The 24,470-nt window shown below is 42.1% G+C and overlaps 2 protein-coding genes across 10 annotated transcripts in view; one reads left to right on the forward strand and one right to left on the reverse strand.

The window, feature by feature from the left end:
- TACC2 (transforming acidic coiled-coil containing protein 2) overlaps positions 1-8,670 on the reverse strand; it is a 161,784-nt gene extending 153,114 nt beyond the window's left edge. For 5 of the 9 annotated variants that reach the window (XM_033149497.1, XM_033149500.1, XM_033149504.1 and 2 more), the window contains exon 1: positions 8,451-8,668. The gene's annotated coding sequence lies outside the window, so the exon portion shown is untranslated. Of the gene's footprint in view, positions 1-8,450 lie in introns of all 9 variants that reach the window. The other 4 variants (XM_033149502.1, XM_033149499.1, XM_033149503.1 and 1 more) reach the window with 3 other exon arrangements.
- Positions 8,671-11,169: 2,499 nt separating this feature from the next.
- Positions 11,170-24,047, forward strand: NSMCE4A (NSE4 homolog A, SMC5-SMC6 complex component). The gene is made up of 11 exons (XM_033149505.1): positions 11,170-11,500; positions 12,557-12,637; positions 13,988-14,118; positions 15,913-16,064; positions 17,113-17,215; positions 19,416-19,506; positions 19,959-20,053; positions 21,312-21,360; positions 21,510-21,595; positions 21,810-21,893; positions 22,583-24,047. The coding sequence occupies exons 1-11, from the start codon at positions 11,215-11,217 to the stop codon at positions 22,589-22,591; spliced, it is 1,167 nt and encodes a 388-aa protein (XP_033005396.1). The 5' UTR covers positions 11,170-11,214; the 3' UTR covers positions 22,592-24,047.
- The last annotated feature ends 423 nt before the right edge of the window (positions 24,048-24,470 follow it).

Raw genomic sequence — 24,470 nt, forward strand, 5'->3', positions numbered from 1 at the left:
TCTAGGGACACTTATATTTAAAGGTGCTTGTGCAATACCCAGTGAGACTTCACTACACTTGCAAACACTTTAGGGAACTTGAAGGCCAGAGGGCCAATATGTAGCTTTGCATTTTGTTGCAGAAGGATAGGACTCAATTATCTTGTAAATATTACTGGCAATAAGGTTATAAGTTTTTTAAACAGGAGCTGTGAGGAAAGATATGGAATATTCTCCTTAGACCTTCTCTTTAGGAAATCTGCTCTGTAAAATTTGCCATCTCAGAAATGATGCTATCTGCCCAATGTGGGGCACTCTGGACTTTGGCTGACTGTGACTTGTCTTTAATATGTGCCTCCACCTATGCTCAGCCTGTACCTTTGTAAATAAATCCAACTGTTACAAAAAAGGGGGGCATAAGCCTCTGGTGACCTCCTTTCAAAGAAAAACAGAAGCCAGGTAACGGCTGTGCCCCCAGAATTTCTCACTTATCAGAGACATGGGGTGAGCGTGAGAGTATATTATTTCCAGATGCTGTATCCTATTGCTCTCACATCCACACTGGATGTGCTGCTTTTAGATCAGAAGGAGACCCTGCTGTTCTCCCTCCTGCTTTCTTCACCTGCCTTCCCACACCCAAACAGAAGCTCATCCCTAACCTGAAACGACCTTGTTAGGGTGGGTAGGTTCAGAGGTGGACTTTGGTAATATGGCACAGTGAGGACAAAATTTGGCACGGCCCTTCCAAATATTTCTTATTTTCACAATAATTCCTTTTGGTACAGTTTACCTGTATATTTACCCATATAAATATAGTTTGTTGTTATTATTATTACTACTACTGTACTACTATTACTGTTACTATTTTGCACACCCTCGACTTGGTTCCCTATGCAGGGGAACTGCCCTAAATCCGGCGCTGGGTGGGTATCTTAACACTGGAACAAATGACCATGTACTTTCTTTGCGCTACTTCACTATCAGACTGGCATGTCTCTGAATACCAGCGTCTGGGGGTTACAAGCAGGTGAAAACTATTGCACTCATTTAACTACTGCCTTCCAGACATGCCTCGGGGTGATGTACAAAATGTACACAAATCTATGGAAACAGTTAAAAAGCAACACAGAAAGTAACCACAAATATGTTTAAAAACAATACCAAATGCACCCATGGCGGAGATCTGGATGGGAAGCATCCAGATTGGGGAAGCGTGTCACATCCAGTTGATGGGTTTCCCAAAGGTATTTGGTGAGCCCACTGTGAGAACACAAAACTGTACTTGATGGGCCTTTCCAGCAACACTCACCTAAGGAACTTGCATTGTAAAATTTTATGTTTTGGCAGGAACTGCTGCAACTCCCGTCTGCCAGTTACCGTCCAGAATGTCCAGGAATATTTCCTCTCAATAACATATACTCTTCTGCAGAGGAACTGGTATTTGGAAATACAGAAACCCTATCCCCCAGACCTCACTGTTTTGATCTGGAGGAAAGCCAAAGGTTGGCCAGACTCATCGGCTCTGATCCTAAAAATATCCACACACATAGAACCCCAATTTGCAAGTAAGACTTGGAGTCTGTAACTCTTTGCAGAGCTGAGGCCAATCTATGCATAATCCTGGGACAAGGGTAGGGGTTTCGGTGTTGTGTTGTCGCTTCATTTTTTACACAGTTCCTTTTCTTTGTGTTTGGCTCCTCCAGACTGGTGTTTGTTTGTTGCATATTTTGAGTACCCGGTATTCTGCAACATGTCATTGGTGCTATAGCAGTGTGCTAGTGGTGGATTTATATTGGATTTATATTCCTCTTTATTAGTTGTTCTTGAATGCTTCCCTGAGACCTTAATGATCATCTGTATTTTTTTCCAAATGATGTTTTAGGTTTTAACAGTTTGCATCACCTTGATAGCTTATAATATGGTGGTATAGAAATACTTTTGTAAGTAAAATAAATAAAAATAACTTGCCTGCATTGTTGCTATCTAGAGGGTTATTCTTGGGCTGTAGCACAGCAAAAGCAGGACCAAACAACAACAACCACCTAATAATGTTTGTAGTATAAAACACTGCAGGATTTCAGCAGGAAGTTATGTGGAAAGAATGCAGACTGCCGTGCAGGTGCAAACAACATTGAGAGCAGGGTGATGTTTACTGCCCCAATACCATCATGAGCACAAATAATCATGAATGAACAATAAAAAGGGCATATGGAGAGGCCCCTACATTGGCGCTAAAGTGATAAATGCAAAGAAAGCTGAGCATGCACCTCACTGGGGAGAAATGAAGTGTCACAAAGGTGGCTGCTACCTTTCTGTAAAGGTAAAGGGACCCCTGACCATTAGGTCCAGTCGCAGACGACTCTGGGGTTGTGGCACTCATCTTGCTCTATAGGCCGAGGGAGCCAGTGTACAGCTTCCAGGTCATGTGGCCAGCATGACTAAGCCGCTTCTGGCGAACCAGACCAGTGCATGGAAATGCTGTTTACCAGGCATGTCCAACAGGTAGATCATGATCTACCAGTAGATCACTGGACGTCTTGTGGTAGATCACTGGCTCCCCCCAAAGAAGCTCAACAACTTTGGCTCCACTAAAAAAGCTCAACATTTTTGCCCTGCACCCCAAAAAAGTGGTGCTTTCCTCCTCCATCAAACAAGCTCAGCATCTTTGACCCGAACCCCTAAAGAATGGGCCTTCCTAAAAGAAGCTCAACAACTTTGACCTGAACCCCCCCCAAAAGGGGGTAGATCACTGCCAGTTTTTAACTCTGTGAGTAGATCGCAGTCTCTTGGGAGTTGGCCACCCCTGCTGTTTACCTTCCCACTGGAGCGATACCTACTTGCACTTTGATGTGCTTTCGAACTGCTAGGTTGGCAGGGGCAGGAACTGAGCAATGGGGGCTCACCCCGTCGCAGGGATTCGAACCACTGACCTTCTGATTGGCAAGCCCTATGCTCTGTGGTTTAACCCACAGCGCCACCTGTGTCCCCTTTCTGTAGATAACTTCAAATGAACGGGACAGGCCTACATATTTTCCTTTCTAGAAATGCTAAGACAGCAACTGCCTGGCAGTTCTGAATAAGATTCTCCAGTACACACCCAAATCTCCATGGGCTACATGCATTTGCCATGATACTCTCCCACTTGCCCCTTCCTGTCAGCATTGCAGACAAATCTGTAGTACCAAAAGAGTCAAGCCTGGTGCATTGCAGTTTTGGGGCTAACTGGAAAGGTCCCATTTCCAAACTTCAAGGCCCTGTGTGCATGGTCTATGTGCCACCACAATCTAGATGCTTCTGTTGTGTCTGCTGAGACAGCTGGTGTAAATCAGGAGATGCTGGGCATAACAAAAATACCTGGTGCAACTTTGTATTACTTTATGCTTTTTTGAAAAGCTTGCAGCTTTTTTCTTTTTGAAGAGGCTGATTTTATATTTACATCAACAGAAATGTTGACTGCTGCTGTGGTCAGAATGCCATCTGTGAGCTACTGGATGTATTTCGTCTTTAATAACATTGCAAACTAAGTTTAGCCAATTTTGAAGCTGATTTGAATGGAACATGAATTTTCCTTGACATTGGAAATATCACCATGATTACCTCTCCCTTCAATAAACAAGGATTCTTGTCCTTTTCAAATAACTCAAGCTTCTGACAAAAACAAATGTTGACCACAGGTTTTCATACAACTTTAACTCAATGGTGGATTTTGGCTCAGCACAACTGCATAATATTCCAGATCTGTGGGTAACAGTAACTAGTCTAATAAAGAAAGTGGTTAAATGTAGTCATCAGCCTGTGAGTTGGGAAGGACTTGGAAACAGTGAGCGATAAACCAGTCGGGATGTTTTGCAGACAGCTTTTTCCAATACATTTCCCCTTTTCTATAATATTTGCCTCGCGTAATAAGATAACTCAAACCATCTGCACTGACTACTTCACTTCCACTGATTTGTAACTGTTCCATTTACATTATTTCCCAGTGTGCACTTCATGCTACAAAAATGGCTGCAGTTCCCCATTCGATCCACCTTGTAATGAGGGGGTGAGTCTACGCAAGCATGCCTACCACTTGGCCACGGCAATGGCAAGTTCGTGTGTATATAAAGCCTTGCAAACTATTATGGAATCAGTTTTGATGAAGTGGGCATTAAAAAGTTTTAAGGAAACCTTTTAAAAAATTGACATGCCCAGTTTACTGACACCAATGCCCTACCTCTGTATTCAAGGTATATATACATTTTTAGTTTAAAAGGGAGGTGGAAATATACATGAAAGCTCCACCCTTTTCCAACATCCCAGTGTATGTCAGCTCCATAGCAGATGTCCTACATTCAGTGCCAAGGTCTGCACTTGAATGCCTTCCTCAGATTAGGAACCCTGGGGGAGTTTAGGGAAGGGCCACAACTCAGTGGAAGATTATCCATATTGAATGCAGAAGGTCCCAGATTCAATCTCCAGCATCTCCAGACAGGGCTGAGAAAGATTCCCCATCTAAAGCCCTGCCAGTCAGTGTAGACAATACAGTATTGAACTAGACAGTCCAATGGTCTGACTCAGGATATCACAGCTTCTTATTTTAGGTTTCCAACTGGAGGGAAGCATTCAGTTGAATGTGGTTACCCGTCCAGACCTTCACATTAAACACCCAGAAGACAAACATGGAGCCAACACACCCAGGACTTACATACCATCTCCCTCCTCTCTTCAAGTCCACATGTGTTTCTCCAAATACATGAATGTGCAATAAGATACTGTTGAAAGAGAAACTCATTCACCACTGGAGATAACATATGCAGAGCTAGACACGTCGTTTTATTTGGTTTCCCATGCAGCAACCTGTTCCAAATACTTACAAAAAACAACAACAACTGTGTGCATGCAGCTTTTATATTGGATCCCTCCCATGTTCCTAAACCGGGGTGGTCAAGTCTCGCAGAAAACATAGGATAAAATCTTGACTTCTGTTTCCCACTGTACTCAGTCCAAAACCTGAGCGTGGCAAATGTGCTTGTCAAGTCCTAACATGCACCATGCAGTATGAAAAATTTAATTAGTCCAAGAATGTACTTGTGTGATGTTTCAGACCTGCTGAGCGTGTAAACGTGCCGTGATGCCTAATGTTCTTTTTCTCTCAAAGCGACAGCTCAGCATGCAGATTCCAAAAAGAAAGAAAAGGGAGTTTGTCATTCGTGTATAGCTTTAGTACAAAACTTTACAGCAGTGGGTGTATTCATCGCCTCAACACTGCTCCAATTCCACCTTAGAATTAGCTCTTTTGTGAAAAACAAAACAAAAACAAAACCTACATAATGCAAACCATAACTTCCCATGATTTTGACATCCAGTCCTTATGACTAGGAGAAAATGGACATCTCAACTTCCTTGTCCTATTGACTATTTAGGTGCAAGTAGCAAGCAAAATACTGTAGTACATTTCTGTGATGATGTTGAAATCTGATTCGATTTCAGGCCTCTGATTTGAACGCCATTAAAATTTTGGAAACTTTGCAGAATATTTTTTTTCAGAAGCTATTCTCTCTGCCATCAGGAATATCAGCAGCTCTTCTTTGTACAGAATCCAGGTGGCCAACAATTAAGGCAAGAACAGATTGCACTCTGTTAAAGTATATTAAAAGAATTTCTGCTAAGCCAATTGAGCATTTTCCTGTGCTGTGCTATATGGAATTGGATGATAACCAGCTTTGGAAAGCAGCTTGTCAAGATGCTTTAGACAAGTATTATTTTCCATAACTGTGGTCTGCATTGACCAAGAAGAAGTGTCAAATAAATGATTGGCTCTTCTGGATAGAATCCAGCAGGGACCTGCAACCAATGAGAAATACCCAATTTCCATCTTGGTATTCACTCCTGAGAACAGAGCATTCTACAGCTAGTTATCTGGCTAAATTCTCACCAATTTCCTTAAGAAATGCCTTTATTGAACTGTGTTTCCAAGTGAGGCCCACTCTAGTCCTGGATGGCTGCTGTTACAAGGTCCTATACGCAGACAGACTTTGTATTTGTTGCCAACCTGAAGTGGAAGACATCACTCATTATCTGTTAGCCTGCCACTTATATAGAGAAAAAGAGATCACTTTCTGAAACCTTTGTTCACAGAAACACATGGGTACACTATAAATGGTTTGATTTCTTTTAAGTGACTACCGGTATATTAGCTTTGTAACGCAGAAAAAGGAGTTCGATAAAATTGCAACAAATTGTTTTGGTAATTCAGAGGCTTAATCTGAAATCAGGCTAGACTTAAGCTTGTTGGTTTCCTCGGTACCCTTTCTCTCTTTCATCATGGATGTTGGCTTATTTTATTGATGTATGTTTTGTATTATTTTATTAATACTATTGTTACAAGTTTGTCATAGCCTTTTGCTAGAACAATAAACTTATGAACTTGTTACTTGTTAAATTAAAATTTTAGTTACAGAATGGTTGTAGTAAATACTTTGCAATACCAAACATTTGGAGTCCTTGTCAATTGCACACTTCAAATATTCACATTTAATCCAGTTCAAAGTTCTGTTTAAACTGGTTGCTACCCAATTCATTGACCTAATAAGAGCCCTGCTGGATCAAACCAAAGGCCCATCTAGTCTAGAACTGTCTTCCCGCATTGGTCCAACCAGAAGGGGTAATGGAGTGGAGTGTGCTGTAAAAGGGCATGCCTATCTGTCAATCTGAACATTCAACACAGCAACAATTCATTGAAGTTTCCACTTGTTTGCTATTATTGTTAACTATAATGTATCTCATCCTTAAAACGCACAGAGAGAGAGAGAGAGAGAGAGAGAGAGAGAGAGAGAGAGAGAGAGAGAGAGAGATCCAGGCTCAATCCCCCCCATTAGCTACGAAGCCCACTAGGTGGTCCCCAAACTAGTCAATTACCGGTATCTCTCAGCTCAACCTACCTCACAGGGTTGTTGTGAAGATAAAATGAGGCACAGAAGAAGAGAAGCATGCAGGTCAACTTATTTGTTGTTTGTTTATTGTTGTTGTTTGTTGTTGTTATTTATGAAATTTATATACCATCCTTCATCCGAGAATCACATGGCAGTTCTCATTACAAAAATAAAAAATACATAACAAAATCACAAACAATACCCTCACATCTTAAAATGCCATAGATTGGTTACTTAGTAAAATGCCTGGGTGAAGAGGGAAGTTTTCACCTGGCACGTAAATATATGTAATGAACTTAAATTCCTTGGAAGAAAGGAGTTCAGGAATGTGAATATAATAAAACTGGACCAAACACTTTCTTTCTTATAGTTGCTCCATATATATACTATACACAGTAGTTCAAATAGCCTATGCTATTATAATTTGGTTTAAATCAAAATATAAATGTAAGTTGCTTAAAGGTTTCATTACAGCCAGGAGGTATATGATTCAATGACTTGAAAACAGTCTCTGCGTGCTCTGTTGGTACCCAATAAAATAATAATAAAAGCATAATCTATAAAAATATATATTTTAAATAGATAAATATTTCTGTAGGGTGCAATGGGTCAGTGCCACCTGTCTGTGAATCACCTTCCCCTACCACCCCTTTAAAGAACAGAAACAGATCACAGATGCTGAAATTCTGCCCCTATGTAGTGGCATATCTTAATGTGTCAGATGTTTTTAATCAAGTCATTCAGGTGAGAAAGGTGATGAAAAGAACAGCCTTCAACAATCTGGCAACATCAAGATGTTTTGGACTACAATTCCCATCAACCTCAGCCAGCTGGAGCTAGGGCTGATGGGAGTTGTGGTCCAAAACATATGGCAAGCACCAGGCTGGTATAATATAAGGCTTGAATAATTGAAAGCAGCAGATACATCCCATGCATTCCTTTTTACACCTGAAATGTATGATAAATCAAATCAATGTGTTGCATAAACATGGCAAAACAATTAAATAAATGCCAGCAAGCATCATTTTCAAAGTTATGACATCCTAGAATAAACATCTATGAAAAGTACACCTTTGATGGTTAATCTGCATCATTTAATCTCAAACTGGCATCCCTATTGCGGCTTCAAAATTCTGAATGCGTTTCCAGACAGTCACTGTTTTGGAAATTCAGGTATACGAAGCTGTTGGGGCTCTTGCTCAACAAACGTGCTTCCTCAAAAGAACGGACCTTTTGCAATAAGGTAAACAGTGGATAAATGCACTGGAAAGTGTGGAATGAAACTTGCTTTGACAAAGCCTCCCAACAAACAAACAAATAAGAATGAATGCTCAATTGACACTAGAAGCATCTTTACACATACAACTTCAGCCTGTAATGCTGAAAAAGGAAACACCCCTTCCCAACTTTGCAAGTTGAAGGTTATAAACCATTTCTGTAAGGAGGAAAAGACATATTTTCCTGTAATACTGTACTCTGCAAAAGCCCAGCTAACAAAATTATTCTAAGCTTTCTGTTGTCAAAAATAATTTACAGAAGTGTGATTTAGGATTTACTTACCTCGTTTTCCTCCAATCAAAAAGCGAAAACGGTGCCCCTGATCTGACAGCGTCCTTCACTCCCTGCCTTTTCCTCCTGTGTGTGTGGATCCCTTTCCCCCTGGATCACATGAAAGTGTTCTATTAATGTGAATTGGCTTAGGTTTGAGAACACTATGTTGGATAGCCGTGAAGTGTAAGGAATCTGACCCCGGGAGCTCAAAGCTACAACACGTCAGTTCTCTGCAGGAATCCCCCGTTACTGGATGGGAAAATAGCATAAAAGGAAATGCACTCCACATGAGCACACCCTCCCAGGTGCTGTAAACTAAATGCAGAATGTTTTATTCCTTGGTTTATTACTAAATGCAATATTTATATATTATGCCAGTACAGCCCTTTGGGATTTTAACTCTGTGTATTTTTGGTTCCAACTTTAAAACACACATACTTAGAAGCGTAATACCTCTCTGCTTGCTCACTGGATAAAATTAGGACCAGGCTCGAATTAAAGCCCACACAGAAACTTGCCAAGGCTGAGATCCTTGTTGTTGTTCAGTTGTTCAGTGGTGTCCGACACTTCGTGACCCCATGGACCAGAGCACGCCAGGCACGCCTCTCTTTCACTGCCTCCCGCCGTTTGGCCAAACTCATGCTAGTTGCTTCGAGAACACTGTCCAACCATCTCATCCTCTGTCGTCCCCTTCTGAGATCCTAGCTGAGAGCAAAGTCCCACCGAATGGGACTTATTTCAAAATTTACATGCACAGGATTTGGCTGGGATCCTGTCCAGCCCTGCCCCCACATTCTCTTCTAGTGGGGGATCACCTAAATGATTAACAGGACTACTATTTCAACACTCCTTTTTTCCCAGAGAAGGCATTTCGCTAAAATAAAAATAGAACCCTTATTTATTTATTTATTTATTTATTTATTTATTTGCAAAGACTGGGGTAGCCTTTGTATAGTCTAGCGTCTCAGCTATCGCAAAGAGACAGACGGCTGCCTTTAACCCTTTCCTTGCAAAGTTTTCCTATTTAACAATAATGCTCCCACCCAACCTGCTGCCTGTCTGTCCCACACAGTTGCACTTCCACAACTGTCGTGCTGCCTTTGTTCCATTAGAGGGCATCCAAGAGGCCTTAGCTGTCAGGGGGGAAATATCATCAGAGAGCTCACAGTGAAAATAACTTTAAAGCTGGTATGAAGAAGTATTGTCCTCTGAGCATTGTTTGACTACAGTTCCCATGAGCCCTCTCCACTGGCTATGCTGGCTGAGGATGATGGGAATGGGAATCCAATAACATTTGAAGGGCCTCACCAGTTCCTCACCCCTGCTGTCAGGCTGCATTCACCTCTGTTCGTAGCAGGTACATGTAGTTTTTCGCAATATGGAATCATTCATCCTTGTCCTTAAAATACTGCTTTCAGTCTAGACTGATAATAGATCCTGCCATTCAGATGTGGGTGCAGTTTTCTGATGTGTTTGAATGTGTTATGCATACTTTATATACTTTTAGTTATTGTCACCTGTCTTAAATCTTCAGGGAAGGCAGGGCTCCAATTCGGCACACATGTACTATGAAGTAAATCTGAGTGTATTTAAGACTAGGCTATGTATATGCTAAGCATACTGCAGTGAGTAAGCTATGCCTTTTAGGGTTTTCATTTGGCTTGCTTGTTAAAACTCATACTGTGGCCATTATGTCTTTGCCTAGCAACAAAAACAAGCAACCCTACACAGCGAACCACTGTGGCTAACTGGTATATTAGAAAAAAAAGTTTTTATTAAGCTCACTTGCCCTTGATTTATTTTATGTAAATAGTCCTGAGTGCTGTAGCTTAATAAAGCTCATTTTTGGGCTACTAGTTGCAGGAGGCTCAGGCGATCATATGACGCTACTACCCCCTGCTGGATGCCACATCAGGCCTCTTCCTCATGTACCAAGCTAGAAATCAGTGTGTGCGGAGCGCTCTTTCTTATGCATTTGTTCTTAAATCGGAGTTTGCTAAACAGCATTCACAGTCACTGCCTGTGCATTTCTTCCGCTCAAAAAACCACTAACTCAGACAGAACTAGATGGGGAAAAGGCTGTGTGCTGGACATGTTTCCGGCATGTCCACTCGCGGAAATTTCTTTGGTTGGTTTCACTGAGCACGTGTTTCTTCGAAGGCACTCGCGTGCACTTGAATTTATGCAAAACGAGGCAGACCCTGAGGAATTAGCTGATCGGGCTCTCGCTTTTAACTTCACCCAGCCCTGCGACAGCGATGCTGTCCTCCGTTACCGTAGCCCGAGAGTCTGTGCGCCCTCCCCGTCCCAACTCCTCCCGCTGCACGCATTGGGCCATTGGCACAGTCGAAAGGCCTCGGGGAATAGGAAAACTTGCACCCATAAAAGAGCCCTCGCTGCCTCGCACTTAGAAGGCGCCAGCAGTGCACCATTTTCTTCTGCGTGTGGGCAGCTGAGTAAGAACCAGGGGCTCAAAAGCGGCGGCGGCTGAGCTACGCTTCGCGATTTGATTCGGACCCCTCGGCTTTCCGTCGCTCTTTCCGGCTCACCTCGAGTATCCTAGAGATAGAAAAGTATAGAGCCAAAAGTAGCCCGACAGCTCTCTCTTTCCTTTTGCCGGAAGTCGGGCGACCCACTTTACATGACCGTATATCTGAGGCGTCCCGGGGACTGCCACGCCCCCTTCTCCTTCCCCGAGCGGTTCAAGCGAGAGCGGGAGGGCAGAGCCGCTGTCACTCGAGAGGCGCGCGGCGGGGCAGAGCGCGCGGCTACCATGTCCGGCTCCGGCAGCGACCGCGGCGACGCACCTCGGCGCTCCCGAAGCCAGCAGCTCGGCTCCCCCGACGGCGCCCGCGGCGGCACTCCTCGACGCCGGACGCCTCGGGAGCGAGCGGGCGACGGGCGAGGCAGCGAAGAAGAGGACGGGGCGGCCGGAGGAGCAGCAGGAGCGGAGGGCGCCTTGCCGGGGCCGTCGGGCGGCAGCGACGGCGACGAAGCGGACGAAGCGACGCGGCGGCTGCTCCGCCAGCAGTACCGGGAGCTCATCTCCTCCGTGCAGCGTAGGTGCGGGGCAGGAGAGGGGAAGCGGGTGGGGCTCCTCTCGTCCCCCCCCGACCCCCTCGTCGGTCCCGGGGGTCGTCCCCCCGCCTAGGGAAAGGTTGGCTGGCGTGACCACTCAGCGATAGCAGTATGACTGGTAGAGATGCGGGTGGGGGGGGGGTGTTGCTGGTCTTGTGGCCACATAAGGGACGGAGCCCAAATTGCCCCCCCCCAATGGTCCAGCTCCCTCTTCTCACAGCGGTCCACCAGGAAGGCGTGGGAGGAGGCGTGGGAGAGTTGGCCGCCCCTGCAAGGGACCCGACCCCCCTCTTAGCACTTTCACTTTCTCCCTTCTGTGCCTTAAGTTGGAATACCTCCCCGTCGGCGATGGGGAAAGCTGTTCTTTTGTGCTTCGTTTATTGATGCATGGCTTTTGTGTCGTGGTTTGCAACGGAAAGGGTGGAAAACGCAGCTCTTCCGTTGCTGCGGGTAGTACGGAGGAGAGAAACCGAAAATGTTTTGAAAGTTTGCATATCCTTGAGTGTGCTCTGAAACTGAATACCCCACATAGGTCAAAATAGTGATATGTGATCCCCCCCCCCCGTTTCTTTTCAAACTCAGAGGTTTTATTATTTCTTTACAACCTTGCCTTATTTACTTTATACATCAAATAACGCCAATTAAAAGCATATTTTCTTTCAACCCACTGGCAGCTTTTCTTATGCTCTTCTTTAGAAATTCTCATGAAGCCCTAACCCTAAGAGTTATGGCCTCCCAAGATTATTTTAATGCCTGCGCTAGCAAATATTGAGAGTGGTGCTCCTTCAGTTACCTGGTTTCCAACCTGGGTATGCTTGTTCTAAATGTAGATGCTGTTACATTGACGATTCTAGAGCTGTTGCTGTGGTTAGAACATGCATAAAGTTAAACAAGCTGTAAGTCAAGTGGTACGATTCAGAGCTGTAACTGACTTGCATTCATATTTAACTTGAGGGGTATTTTTGGGATTGTGTGTTTTTATTTTGTTTTTTGTTTTCCTTTAAAAGCACATTACATATGCTTGATTTTTATTCTAGAGAATCGTGAAATGATGCTGAGCACCAGAAATGATAAACTGACAGAGGCTTTGGAAGATGCGAATAAACTATTTACAGGAGGTAAGACGGTGGTAGCCCACAATGGATACCACTTCACATTCAGAAATGGTGCTTGAAATAAAAAGTAACTAATATTTTGCTTTGTGTGAAATAGATACGTCAGCACACTTAATTAAAACCTTGAACTGAACTTAATATGCTTTTTTTTTCTTTTAAATGAAGTCAATATCCTTAGAGGAGAGACAGTGTAAGCAATCTTTTCAAGGATGCTGGCTCTAGCTTTCTGCATTCCTTAGATAACAGCAGAAATAGGAGTGTGAAGGCCTGGGAAAAAGCTGGGACAGAGGAGGGTAACTGTTCTTTTCTGTTTTCAAGGCCTTTGAAGTTTCTCATTTCTCATTTCTCTGAAACATTATCTTTCTGGCTCTTTGGTTTTGTGCCTGTTGATAGAGTACGACTGATACATGTACAACTAAATTGTACTCTAACTAGATGTCTTCAGGGGCTGCCTTCCTGCTCACTTGGAAAACTGTAACCATTCTTGAACTGGAATATTAGGTTTATTTAGGAACAATTACAATGTACATGGTAGCTTCCATTGCCTAGCATCTTCTTGTTGCTTCATATATCAGTGCCGATTTTATTTATATGCCATCTTCTCATAGTTGGTGCTCAAGAGAGTTTATATGAAAAATAACATATGAAGCAGCTCATATGGCATTATTAGCACCACGCTCTATCCAAGGTTGCAGGTTCAATCCCCCGTATGGGAGAGCTGCATATTCCTGCATTGCAGGGGGTTGGACTAGATCAGGCTTCCTCAAACTCGGTCCTCCAGGTGTTTGGGGACTACAACTCCGTAGCTAACAGGACCAGTGGTCAGGGAAGATGTGCGCAGGGTGAAACCTGGAAGTATACACTTCCGGGTTTGCCGCGTTCGCAACCGAAAATCTGCAACATGAACCTAATGCAACTAGAGGTATGACTGTACTGAAAAATGACACTCCATCTAATAATTTATCAAAATATAACTACAATAAATCAATCAGTGCATAACAGCGTGGTCCTAAACTAAATAGGCCTTGGGAGCTGGAGTCCATCACAGCCCCCCAGACTAAGTGACATTGGTCTAAGTGGGAGAGTGGGTCTTTTAGGGTTTGCAACCAAATTATCTCTAGGCACCTTCAGCAGACTCTTTGCAGGTGGTCATTAAGAACCCACCCTTCCAAACCATCTTAGAAGCAGAAATGTATTTGATGCTCCCACAAGGAATTGCAATTTTCTGTTCTCTTTGAATGCTTGAGGGCTTAAAATCTTGGCTCCTTAGAAAAGTGGGTGGTAATTAAAATCAAATCGTTCTTGTTTTTCAATTGCCTCTGATAGTAACGAAATGTATTTCTTTCATAACAGTGTCCTGGGCAAGGGAGGCTGCTTTGGATGCTCAGTTCCTAGTTTTGGCATCAAATCTAGGAAAGGAAAAAGCAAGCCAGTTGCATTCGGATATGTCAGTATTTGATCCATCTGAGTTTGCTGAAGATTTAGTAAGTTTGCAGTGATCAGTTTTGAAGTAATATAAAGTTGCTATGTTTAAGCGTTATTAAATAGGAGTTGGTTCCATAAATCACAATCACCATTCCACCCCCCTACTGCTCATTAGCAAAATTATTTCTGGTATAAGATGTGAAAGCAAATAACTTTATTGTTGCAAGATAAGCACATTGTTGAGCATTTATACAAAGGTCCTAAATATACAAAGGTCCAAGATCCTGTAGTATGAAATGCAAGATTCACATAGTTGCGTAGGACATACTCTGGGTTCAGAGGTAATGCAAAAGAACCATGGGCTGTTTTGCTAAACCATGGAGTTTTTAAAGTTTGTGAACAAAGACTGTTCACAAGCTGTGGCTTGTTTGGGACCAACAGACTGGGTTCTGAAAGTGGTTTGTAATACAATTTGTGCTCAGTTCAGTCTAGCGCCATTTATTTGCTCCAAGAGTGTGTTACATCATCAAGAACTTGTGAAATTCGAGTTATGAACAGATGAGAGAAATAAGCAAACAAGCAGCTTAAAACCCTAGTGTACAGCTAGAAAGACAAACTCTGGTGTGTTCTTAACTATGGTTAACACAAACCATATCTGAACAGAGCCTCTGTGCTTAAGCCAAAATATAAATAAAAAAATTTCAGCAGCATACTTTTGGTTATGTGCAAAGAAAAGCTGACTTCTTAGTTATGCTTAAACTTCCTAAATTATGCATATTTTGCTTGTTTATTTAGTCAGTATTTTTAATTTATTCGTTATGGAGAGGACCAAGAAACTATGCAGGGTACTGGAGCTCTTTTAAAAAAAATTAGAAGCCAGAATGAGAACTGAATAAGAACACCAAGCATTGCCCACAAAGCTTCTGCTACAGAAATGAGAAAAATGCTCCTCATTTGTAACATGACCTGTGGTTGGGGGCAACTAAACTCTGCCCAATACCATATTCTCCAGTCTTCCCACATTTGTGTGGAATCCTACAATTCTCAGAGTATTGTCAGTTAAGACAGTGTTTTGATACAGGTACACACATTGTCTTGTGTGTATCAAAACATTGTCATGATCCAAGTTGCTTGAGGCAGTAAGTTTAAATCTGTGTTATATTTCTAAATTAACTTCTTACATCAGGCAGGTACCAGTGCTGTCGCCATTTGTTACTAGGTACCCTTTGTGGTTCAGTAGAGCCAAATAAGGTTATATGTGCCATATTGCCAGGGGATGTAGAGAGGATAAGGGTCTCCCTTGTCTTTGCTAAGCAGATCACATCTGCAAACAGGAAGCTGGTGGGAGCAGTTCCTGGTAGGGAAAAGAACCAGAAAGGGCTCTGCCTCTGTTGACTTGGAGTAACAGGTTGTAATAGCTGGGACAGTGCAAATGGTTCACAACATGCTACAGGTCCAGTGTGTGGCTAGAATTGAATAGCCCTCTGTTTTAGAAATGAAACATTGATTATTATTTTTAAAGTTTAAGACTGTAAGGTAAGCCTGGTTGAGCCAGACTAAGGATTTTTCTAATATAGCACTTTGCTAAATGAGTAGCAAGTCTGTAGTAAGATTATGAGCAATACAACTAGGGTTTGACCCTCTGTGCGCTTGGAATGGCCTCTGAGCATGAGATTCTATTCGATTAAATAGAATCTCATTTAAGTTTCTTTGGTATTTCCCTTCAAAGTTCTGACATATTTAACTTGCTACTCCATTCACATATCTATTTCTAGAAAGTGGAGTCATAGTTTTTGGCGGCGTACATTTTTGCTACAGATGGGAAACGATACTGCAGTGTGTTTCCTCCACAGTTATCGTTTATGGGTTTAAATCGCCTGGAAAGAGAAAACAGCGATAGCGAAGAAGAGCAGACTGATGGTGGATTTTTGCCTAGTGATGCTTGGATTAAACTAGGTCAAGAAGCAATGAAGTATTTTAGAAGAGCACCCGTTTTCCACTGCATGTAAGTTTCTTTGAGGTTTCCTTCAACTTAACTGTGGTGTGAGAAGCCTCGCAGGATTTACCCTGTAGAGAAGGGACAGGCAACAACCCCGTTTGAGTACAAACCTTAGCAGAGTGCTGTCTAGCCAAGTGAACTCAACATTTGGGTCCTCCTTTTCTGTCAGTGGCTGCTGCTAATCATCTGGAGATGGAGAGAAGCAGCAGCAGAGACTTTTCACTGCCTTGTCCTTTCTGTCTTGCACCCTGAGGGGGTGTTGCACCAAATGTGGACGGGAAGTTAACCAGGTTGCGCTGGAGAAAAGAGACTGACGACTCACCCCAGTTTAGTTTGGACTGCAGCTACTGTATATTCTGGCGTATAAGACTACTTTTTAATCCAGGAAAATCTTCTCAAAAGTTGGGGGTCGTCTTATACGCCGGGTGGAGAATCTGCGGTCGAGTATATCTCAAACTCTGTATTTTAACTGGAAAAGTTGGGGGTCGTCTTATACGCCCAGCCGTCTTATACACTGGAAAATACAGTACCTTTATTTTGAACTTTTCAGAATGAGAAGATAAAGCAGCATTTCCTGTTTCTGCGCCCAGCTGCCATGTTGTTGTTTACACACAGCTGTTTTATGAGGCCTTTTCTGTATTCCTTTGACTGGGAAGCATGCGTTCTCCAGAGATATGCTGGTACTCTCTTCACAAACCTGGACGTCAGTTTTACCTCTCCACAGGCAACTCAGTGACACTAATTGCAAATTTAATCTCTCCAGATTCAGCATCAAATTTATGTTTTCACACGCTTGCTTGTAGGAATTTTGAATTCAAGTTTTATATTAGGTCTTTGAAATGTTGCACATTTCATTTAGCTTAGTATTGTTCATCTAGCTCGGTACCAGCCACACTGATGACAATGGTTGTCCAAGGTTTTAGACAGGGAACATTCCCAGCCTACCTGGAGATGCCAGGAACTTTCTACACGCAGAGCCGATGTTCACCACTAAGCTATGGCTCTCCCACCCACCCCAAAAAATCAGGGACTCACGATATTTTATTTGGTTTAGGTTGGGCACTTTTACTGCTGATCCTCCTGTCGAGAGGCCACGAGTTGAGAGGCAACGGAAGAAGCCAGGATCAAAAGAGGAAGGAAGGGCAATGCCTGCACAGGTGTGTATGTGTCGAATCATAGAATTGTAGATTTGGAAGGGACCCAAGGGTCATTTAGTCCAACCCACTGCAATGCAAGTGTAAGCTACATGGAGCTTACGGGTGCATGCTTAAGGCTGGAAAGAATTGATGGTAGTTCACAGTATAGTGACAAAACAGGAGTCAGGCATAAATGCATTGTTATTTATTTATTAAATTTATGCACTGTTCTTCATCCAAGCATTATAGGGTGGTTTAGAATATAAAAATACAAATATATAACATAGTAACTGTCAGTTTGCATTGCTTAGTGCAGAAAGTATTGATCTGATATGTAGAGATCTTTCCTAGAAGCTTCTCTATGTGAGAGAATCAGGCAGAAGGGTCATGGCTGTTTGGGTTATACCTTCTGGGAAGCTGGTTTGAATTGGTTCTCTTATCTCTTCCAATTAAGGTCATGCTGACTATTAATATAGGCCAGAAGGAGCCTGGGTTTCTCTTTCTTATCTCTCTTCCTTCTGGTGTGCTGTTCTGTACATAGTATGCTTGGTGTTAAGTTTTAGCCTTGTTATAAGTTTATAATTTTCTGTAAGTGCTGCAGGTGGATATTATTGTGTACTGTGCCAATCGTGAATGTATTTGGATTTGTGACCATTACGCTCATTTGCCTTCGGCGCAAAGCTCTGCTGGATGAAGTACTATTGCCTCTGATCTATTTTTGGGAACTCTGCTACTGGTTTTAAGGTTTTCCTCCACACGTACGACAGTAACAAACAAAACAAATAACACGCCCCCAGTTTTAAAGGCCACAGATTGTTCAATTAGCCGAAGGCCTTGAAGAAGGGGAATGTTTTCACCTGTTGCCTAAAAATATATAATGAAAGCACCCAGTGAGCCTTCCTTGGGGATGTTGATTGCTGGAGCAGGGTTAGCAGCCCTTGAGCTGTTGCAGTCCTGAGAAATTTAAGGCTTTATAGGTCAAAACCAGCACTTGGACCCGGAAACTAATTGACAGTCGGGCCAGCATCGGCACTGTGTGCTCAAACCGTCTTGCCCCAGTGAGCAAAGTGGCTGCTGAATTCTGCATCAGCTGAAGTTTCCAAACCGTCTTCAGAGGCAGCCCCACGTATAATGTGTTGCAGTAATCTAACCTAGAGGTTACTAGAACATAGATGACAGAAGTTAGGCTGCTCCTTTCTAGATACGGGCACAGCTGGGCCACCAGCTACAGCTGATGGGAGGCACTCCACTCCAAATATTACATATGTAGCCCACTTTTCTCCCAAGAAACCTTAGGTATATGGGAATTGACCATTATATCCTCAAAATATAACCTTGCCAGATAAGTTAAATTCAAGGTGGTGACTGGCCCAAAGTCACCCCCGGGACTTTCTCGACAGTGTGGGAATTTCAACCACATCTCCCCAACCACTCTGAAATCACAATTGCCATAAGCAGGTAACGGAGGTACCTTTGGCAAATTTATAACCGTGTCTGAAAGGCTGCTTCTTGTTCAGAAGCACAGAACTGTCTTACTAGAGCAGAGTGTGATGTGAGTTTTTTCCTATGTTGATGGGATGTGCTTTCAAGGGGGGGGAAATGTATTCTTGAAGTGGAAGGTAGTTTGTAATATTGCAGTTTGTAAAATGGGCATAAAACCCCTTTAAACCACCACTGAAAACTTGCTCCTCAATTTGGTCTGTCAGTGAGCTCTCCGATAGTTCTCTCTCAGTAGTTTCCTTGTACATTAGTAGTTGTTGTTTAGTCGTTCAGTCGTGTCCAACTCTTCGTGACCCCATGGACCAGAGCATTAGTAGTATGACTTAAAAGTCATGTCTCAGTTGGCACACACATTCTCCCCCTACCCCCACCTTTGAGAAACTGGAATTAGCTGCAGGAGTTTCCTGCACTCAATCGGAATCTGTGTTGGACGTTCGGGTTCCAAAGAACGTTTGCAAACCAGAACACTCACTTGCAGGTTTGCGGCATTCGGGAGCCAAAACGTTCGACATGCAAAGCATTCAGGATCCAAGGTATGACTGTATATATATTCTACAATTATCTACTTGTAGATATTGATGTAGATCTTTCATTTGATCTTAGGAGTGCACAAAATAATACAGCTGACTTTAATAGTGCAAAATATTATGGGGGAACTGGAGAATGCTGATTACAATGCAGCTGGGTGAATGATAGCTTGTTTTCTTGTTGGGTTATTTAGTTGAATAAAATGGAAGAATCTCATGAGGAAGCTACAGAAAAAGAAGTGGAGAGGATCTTGGGACTCTTACAAGCTTATCACAGAGAAGATCGTAAGTATAAATGGAACATATTGTGGGGCCAGTTTGCTTTCTTCTGCCTCCTTTAAGAATAGCTGTGGAGGAGGAGGGGAATCCAGTACTTAATCCTTTTCTACTGATGCGTGAAGGTACAACATTGGAAATTGAAATGTCTGTGTCTATAGCCTTGCTTTTTGTTACCTACTTAATTTCTCAGGTGTTATTTCTGGAAAAGCTTAGTCACCTAGTAAATTGCTTTGCCACTGCAAATTTTCAAGTGGTCCATGAGGGAAAAAGTTTGGGGACCACTGCTGTCAATCAATGCAGGATCTGCAATGGAAAAGAGCAAATATGAAATTAAAATAGATCTCTCCAGAATTTTAGATGTGCATGAATTGCTACCTATTGACAGTTTAAAGGAAGCAAGAGAGGAGGAGGTAGATAATTGTAACAGTAACGACAAAGCCACATTCTTCTTTCTGTAGCTAATAATCCAATATCCTTCCTTGAGTTTGTGACTGATCCAGATTCTTTTGCACGAACTGTGGAAAACATGTTTCACGTTTCATTCTTAATAAGGGTAAGGAGAAACTTTTTAATTTTCAAAGTATTTTTTTATTAAAGATTTTCTTGATTTACAAAGGTATGTACATTAATGTCTCTCTCATATTTTTTCCATGTAACATTTTTACACATCAGTTTCGTTTGTTGAGACATCGGGAAGAATTTTGTCACTAATAATCTGGTTTTTATTTTCATACTTCCATGATTGCCATTGTTGTACTTAATTTTCTTGCAGGCAGAATTGCGAAGAAGCAGAGGACTTGGAAGTTTCTTTCTCACAGGGCTGGTAGTTAGCTAATTCACACCATAGCCATGTATGATTAACAAATAGTTCATATGAACATAACCTGAAATTGGTCTTCCTTAACCAGGCTGGCATCCTCCGGATGTTGTCAAGCTACAACTCCTGCCATTTCTGACCACTGGCTATGCTGGTTGGAGCTGGTAGTCCAAAATAGCAAGAAGTCACCGGCCGGAAAGACTGAGTGAAAACGTTTGAGCCTAGTACCTGTGCTGTGTCATTGATAATCCCAGCTACAGAACACCTCAAACTTTGTCCACGTTAAAAAATGTAGACTTCAAAAAGTGGGCCAAGAGAACTCTGTGGACCCTTCCCTCTGATGTACAAACTTTTACATAAATTTCTGCATAGTTTCTCTGCTGGTTATAACTGTTTAAACAACTTCTATAAAACGAAACATTTCCGAAATTTGCTGTGGTAGTCTGGTTTAAATCAAAGTTGTCAAAGTCAATAAATAAAAAATAAACAAACAGCTTATATTTATGGATTGCTGACAGTTGCATGCAATTCTTTACTGTAATTTGTGCATAATTTTCATGCGGGTGGAGAGGAACTGCGTGCTCCTGATCCCAATATCCTGTTTGATACGTAATCTTGAACCATGTGTCTGAATCTGCTTTCTCCCAATCATTAAATGGGTTTATAATTCAAAACTTGAAAACCGTAGGGAACATGGCCTTAAAACCTCTTGAAAAAATGGGAAATCCTGGCTTGTTCTCAGTAGCCATAGTTCAAACAAATCTATTTTAAAATGGGGGACAGAAGCTTTCCATCTCCTCCACCTGAAAAAGGGAACGGGGGTGCGGTGGGGACGACAAATTATTATGAGGCTTCCTGTGGCTCATTCTCGTAGCAGGAAATCATGATTTCTCATTATGTCTGAACTTTGCAGGTGAATGTCAATTTTCAGATTCTTTCATATCAATTAAGCATATTTGATTCTTGTTAGTAATTAAAGTTGTTTCTCTCCTAGGATGGACTTGCAGGAATAAAGCTGGATCAGGATAAGCTTCCTGTAATAGGTAAGAATTATTTTTAAGATTAATTTTTTAAAAAAATATACAAAAGTTAACTGGACTTACATATATGTATGCAGTTTTACTTTGGAATATACTGTATATTTTTTCATTTTCAAAAAACATTTAAACAATTTTAACCTCTATTTTGATAGAGCCTTTAACGCCTGAAGAAGACAATGACCAGGATGCTCAAGCACGGAAACAAGCAGTCATAACGATGAGTTATCAAGAATGGGAGGTAAATGGAAATGTTAAATAAGTGAAGTAGTCAGAGGAAGAATATTTTTATTGGCCAGAGATACATGTTGGGTAACAATTCTGCAATTATGGACCTCGTGTGTTTAACGGATGCTGGGAGAAAAGGCAGAGAGCTTATTGTGAATGTGCTTGTTATATACACAAGAGGATGAATTGAACTGATAACATGACAATCAAACTCTTCTCTGCTGCAGAATATTGTGAGGAATTTTGAGATTTCACAGCCCATGATTCCACCTGCCAGAAAGACTCAGATATCAGATGGAAACAGAGAGAATGTAAGGTGCCTTTCAGGCATAAATCTTACCACAGAATTATTATATGTTATTTCCAGTGTGATTCTTCCCTTTATGTGCAGGCTAGAGGCTACGCTGCTTGGTTGCTTTGCTTTCCTTCACTCACCAACCCCATTCCACTTAGACCTCCTCCTGCCTCTTCTGCTCATGCTGCCCTCCTCACCCCAAAACTTTTTCAGCCTTTGCATCAGAGTCCAAGGAGGAGGGAAGTGGTAGGCGTTGGCAAGCAGAATAGTTGCTGTACAGCTGCCTTGTCCTGACTTCCTCTGACTTGCCTGAGCTGCCAGCCTCTGTCTCCCTCCTCCATATCCCTCACATTCTCCCTCTGACACTGCTGAGGTTAAAATGGCATTATTGGTGTGAGGTGGGAAATGGCAGCAGCAGCAGCAGCAGAGTAAGGTTGTTGCTGGGGCACTTCACCAGCCTGTCTTGATAGTATTTCCATGGTTCTCCTGGGTCACCCACCTACCTGTATTTGCCACCTCCTCCCTCCTCTGCTTCCCTTCCACTTGCTCTCCAAAGCGGCTGTTGACCAGCAGCTCTCATAATTCTATCGCCACCTATCAGCAGCCATGCGAACTGCACCATTATGACAGCCTTACTTTTTTATTGTATTTGAAGACATAACAAAGCTTACTTTTGTAGTGGTTTGTGTTCTATTTATTATACAGGCATCCTAACGCTCTATAAGAAGACAGTGCTGACCAGTTTCCTGTTTGAAGTTTTGCCAGGAGGATGGCAGAATCCTTTTCTATTTCTGGATCGGATATTTGAATAGGAGAATCTCTGTCTCTCCAGGTGATAATGTATTATATATGTGCTTTAACAGCAAAAGAGTTTGAAATTAAAGGGTCTGCCCTTCTGTATGTCAGTTCTGCAAGTGATGTTTTTACATGTTTCAACTTCATTTCATTGAAGATTTAAAATGACTCCATCCCAGCTCTTTTTGGGGGATGGTTCCATTGTAATCTGAACAGTGTTGAGTACATGTTAATTGCAAATGAGCTCTTCTGCCTTTGGTATAAATCAAAGATATTGGTGTTTATTTAGCCACATCAGATTTTGAATTCCATCATCTGTATATGATGATGGGGAAAGGGGGGAGAGAGTTTAGAAATGGAAAGCTAAGAAGAGAGCATGATACATGTATCTTTCTGCATGATAGAACCTCCACAGCTGGCTGAATGAGTGCATCAAGGTCTGCTTCATTTGAAACTGCTTCAATTGCAATTTTCCTGTACATCTCAAAATAGATACACATATGCATTTGTGTTGTGCTCTATGAATGCTACTTCTGGTGAAGGGAAGAAGGAAGTGGCATGTCCGAGAAACAACTCTGGTGGGGATATTGTTATTTTTCTAATGGGAGAGTTCGCATGTAATGCAAAGCTCAAACTATGGTTTGAACAAGCAAGCATACTGGTGTGTATTCAGAAAATTGTGGCTGCTTTGCTCATCCCCCGATCACATTGCTGCCATGCTACTTGAAGCTAAGCCATGGTCTGACATAGCATTATGTTGGAGCCTTGGCTCGTGGTTTGCTTCTCTTCAAGCAAACCATGAACCAGTAAGCCAAGAACAAGCCTTGGTTACAGCTTGTGGAGTGAAATAAGCATGGTTTTCTAAACTTGCACCAATGTGACTGATAGTTTATAAGCCAAATTAGGACATGCAAACAATGCCATAGAATGTAATAAAATGGAAGTTTGCTTTGAATTTTTTTTGTACGTTACATAACCCTATTGCAGTGTAACTTAGTTGTCCTTCAGCCTATAGTAGCCTCCCTTCCACATGCATACAGCTACCCATATTTGTAGACAAATGTGCCTTAAAATCTAAAAGAATCAAGAAGATCCAATTACTGCATTTGGATTATCGGGTTTGGGGTAACCATGTATTCCTGGAGCTGCCTTGTTTATGGGCCACAGAACTTGCTATCTTTTTAAAAAACTAGTTAGTTTCAGCTACATGAAAATCCAAAGCAAAGTGATAATTCAAGATTATATGAAAGGGGTCTGGGAACAAAATACACAGGTATAGATGTAAAACCAAATTGTACTATATATTAGATTTGAATTTATACAATATTTTTCTACAAACTGTGCTGAAAACAATGATATAACAGCCATAACAGTTCTTTCAGAAACTCAGAAATTGATTGGCAATTGTTTATAAATTGTACTGTTCAGTTTCCTTGTTAAGAATATTCAATAAAATCACAAATGCTGTATCTCTTCTAGTTACGTGTGTGTAATTTTTCCAGTTACATCAGTTGCCACCTGCTAACTCTCATGCTGTTGTGATAGTAATGTTAATTGTAACCTAGCTTTAATACCAACATTATAGTAGGTATACAGACCAATGTACCAAGTAGCAACTTGTGTTCGTGAATATGAAAGTGCGGGGATTCTTTGCTGGAGCCTCCCGTGTGCAGGACAAAGTCAACTGCACACGGGATACCAGTTTCTGGGGATCTGCGGCCAGTGTCTCACGTGCGTCCTTGCACGTGCGCCGGCCAAGCCTGCGAACGGGACGGCCGGTAATTCCGGAGCTTAACTC

Source organism: Lacerta agilis, chromosome 5 (genome assembly GCF_009819535.1).
Source record: "Lacerta agilis isolate rLacAgi1 chromosome 5, rLacAgi1.pri, whole genome shotgun sequence".
Taxonomy (NCBI): Eukaryota; Metazoa; Chordata; class Lepidosauria; order Squamata; family Lacertidae; genus Lacerta; species Lacerta agilis.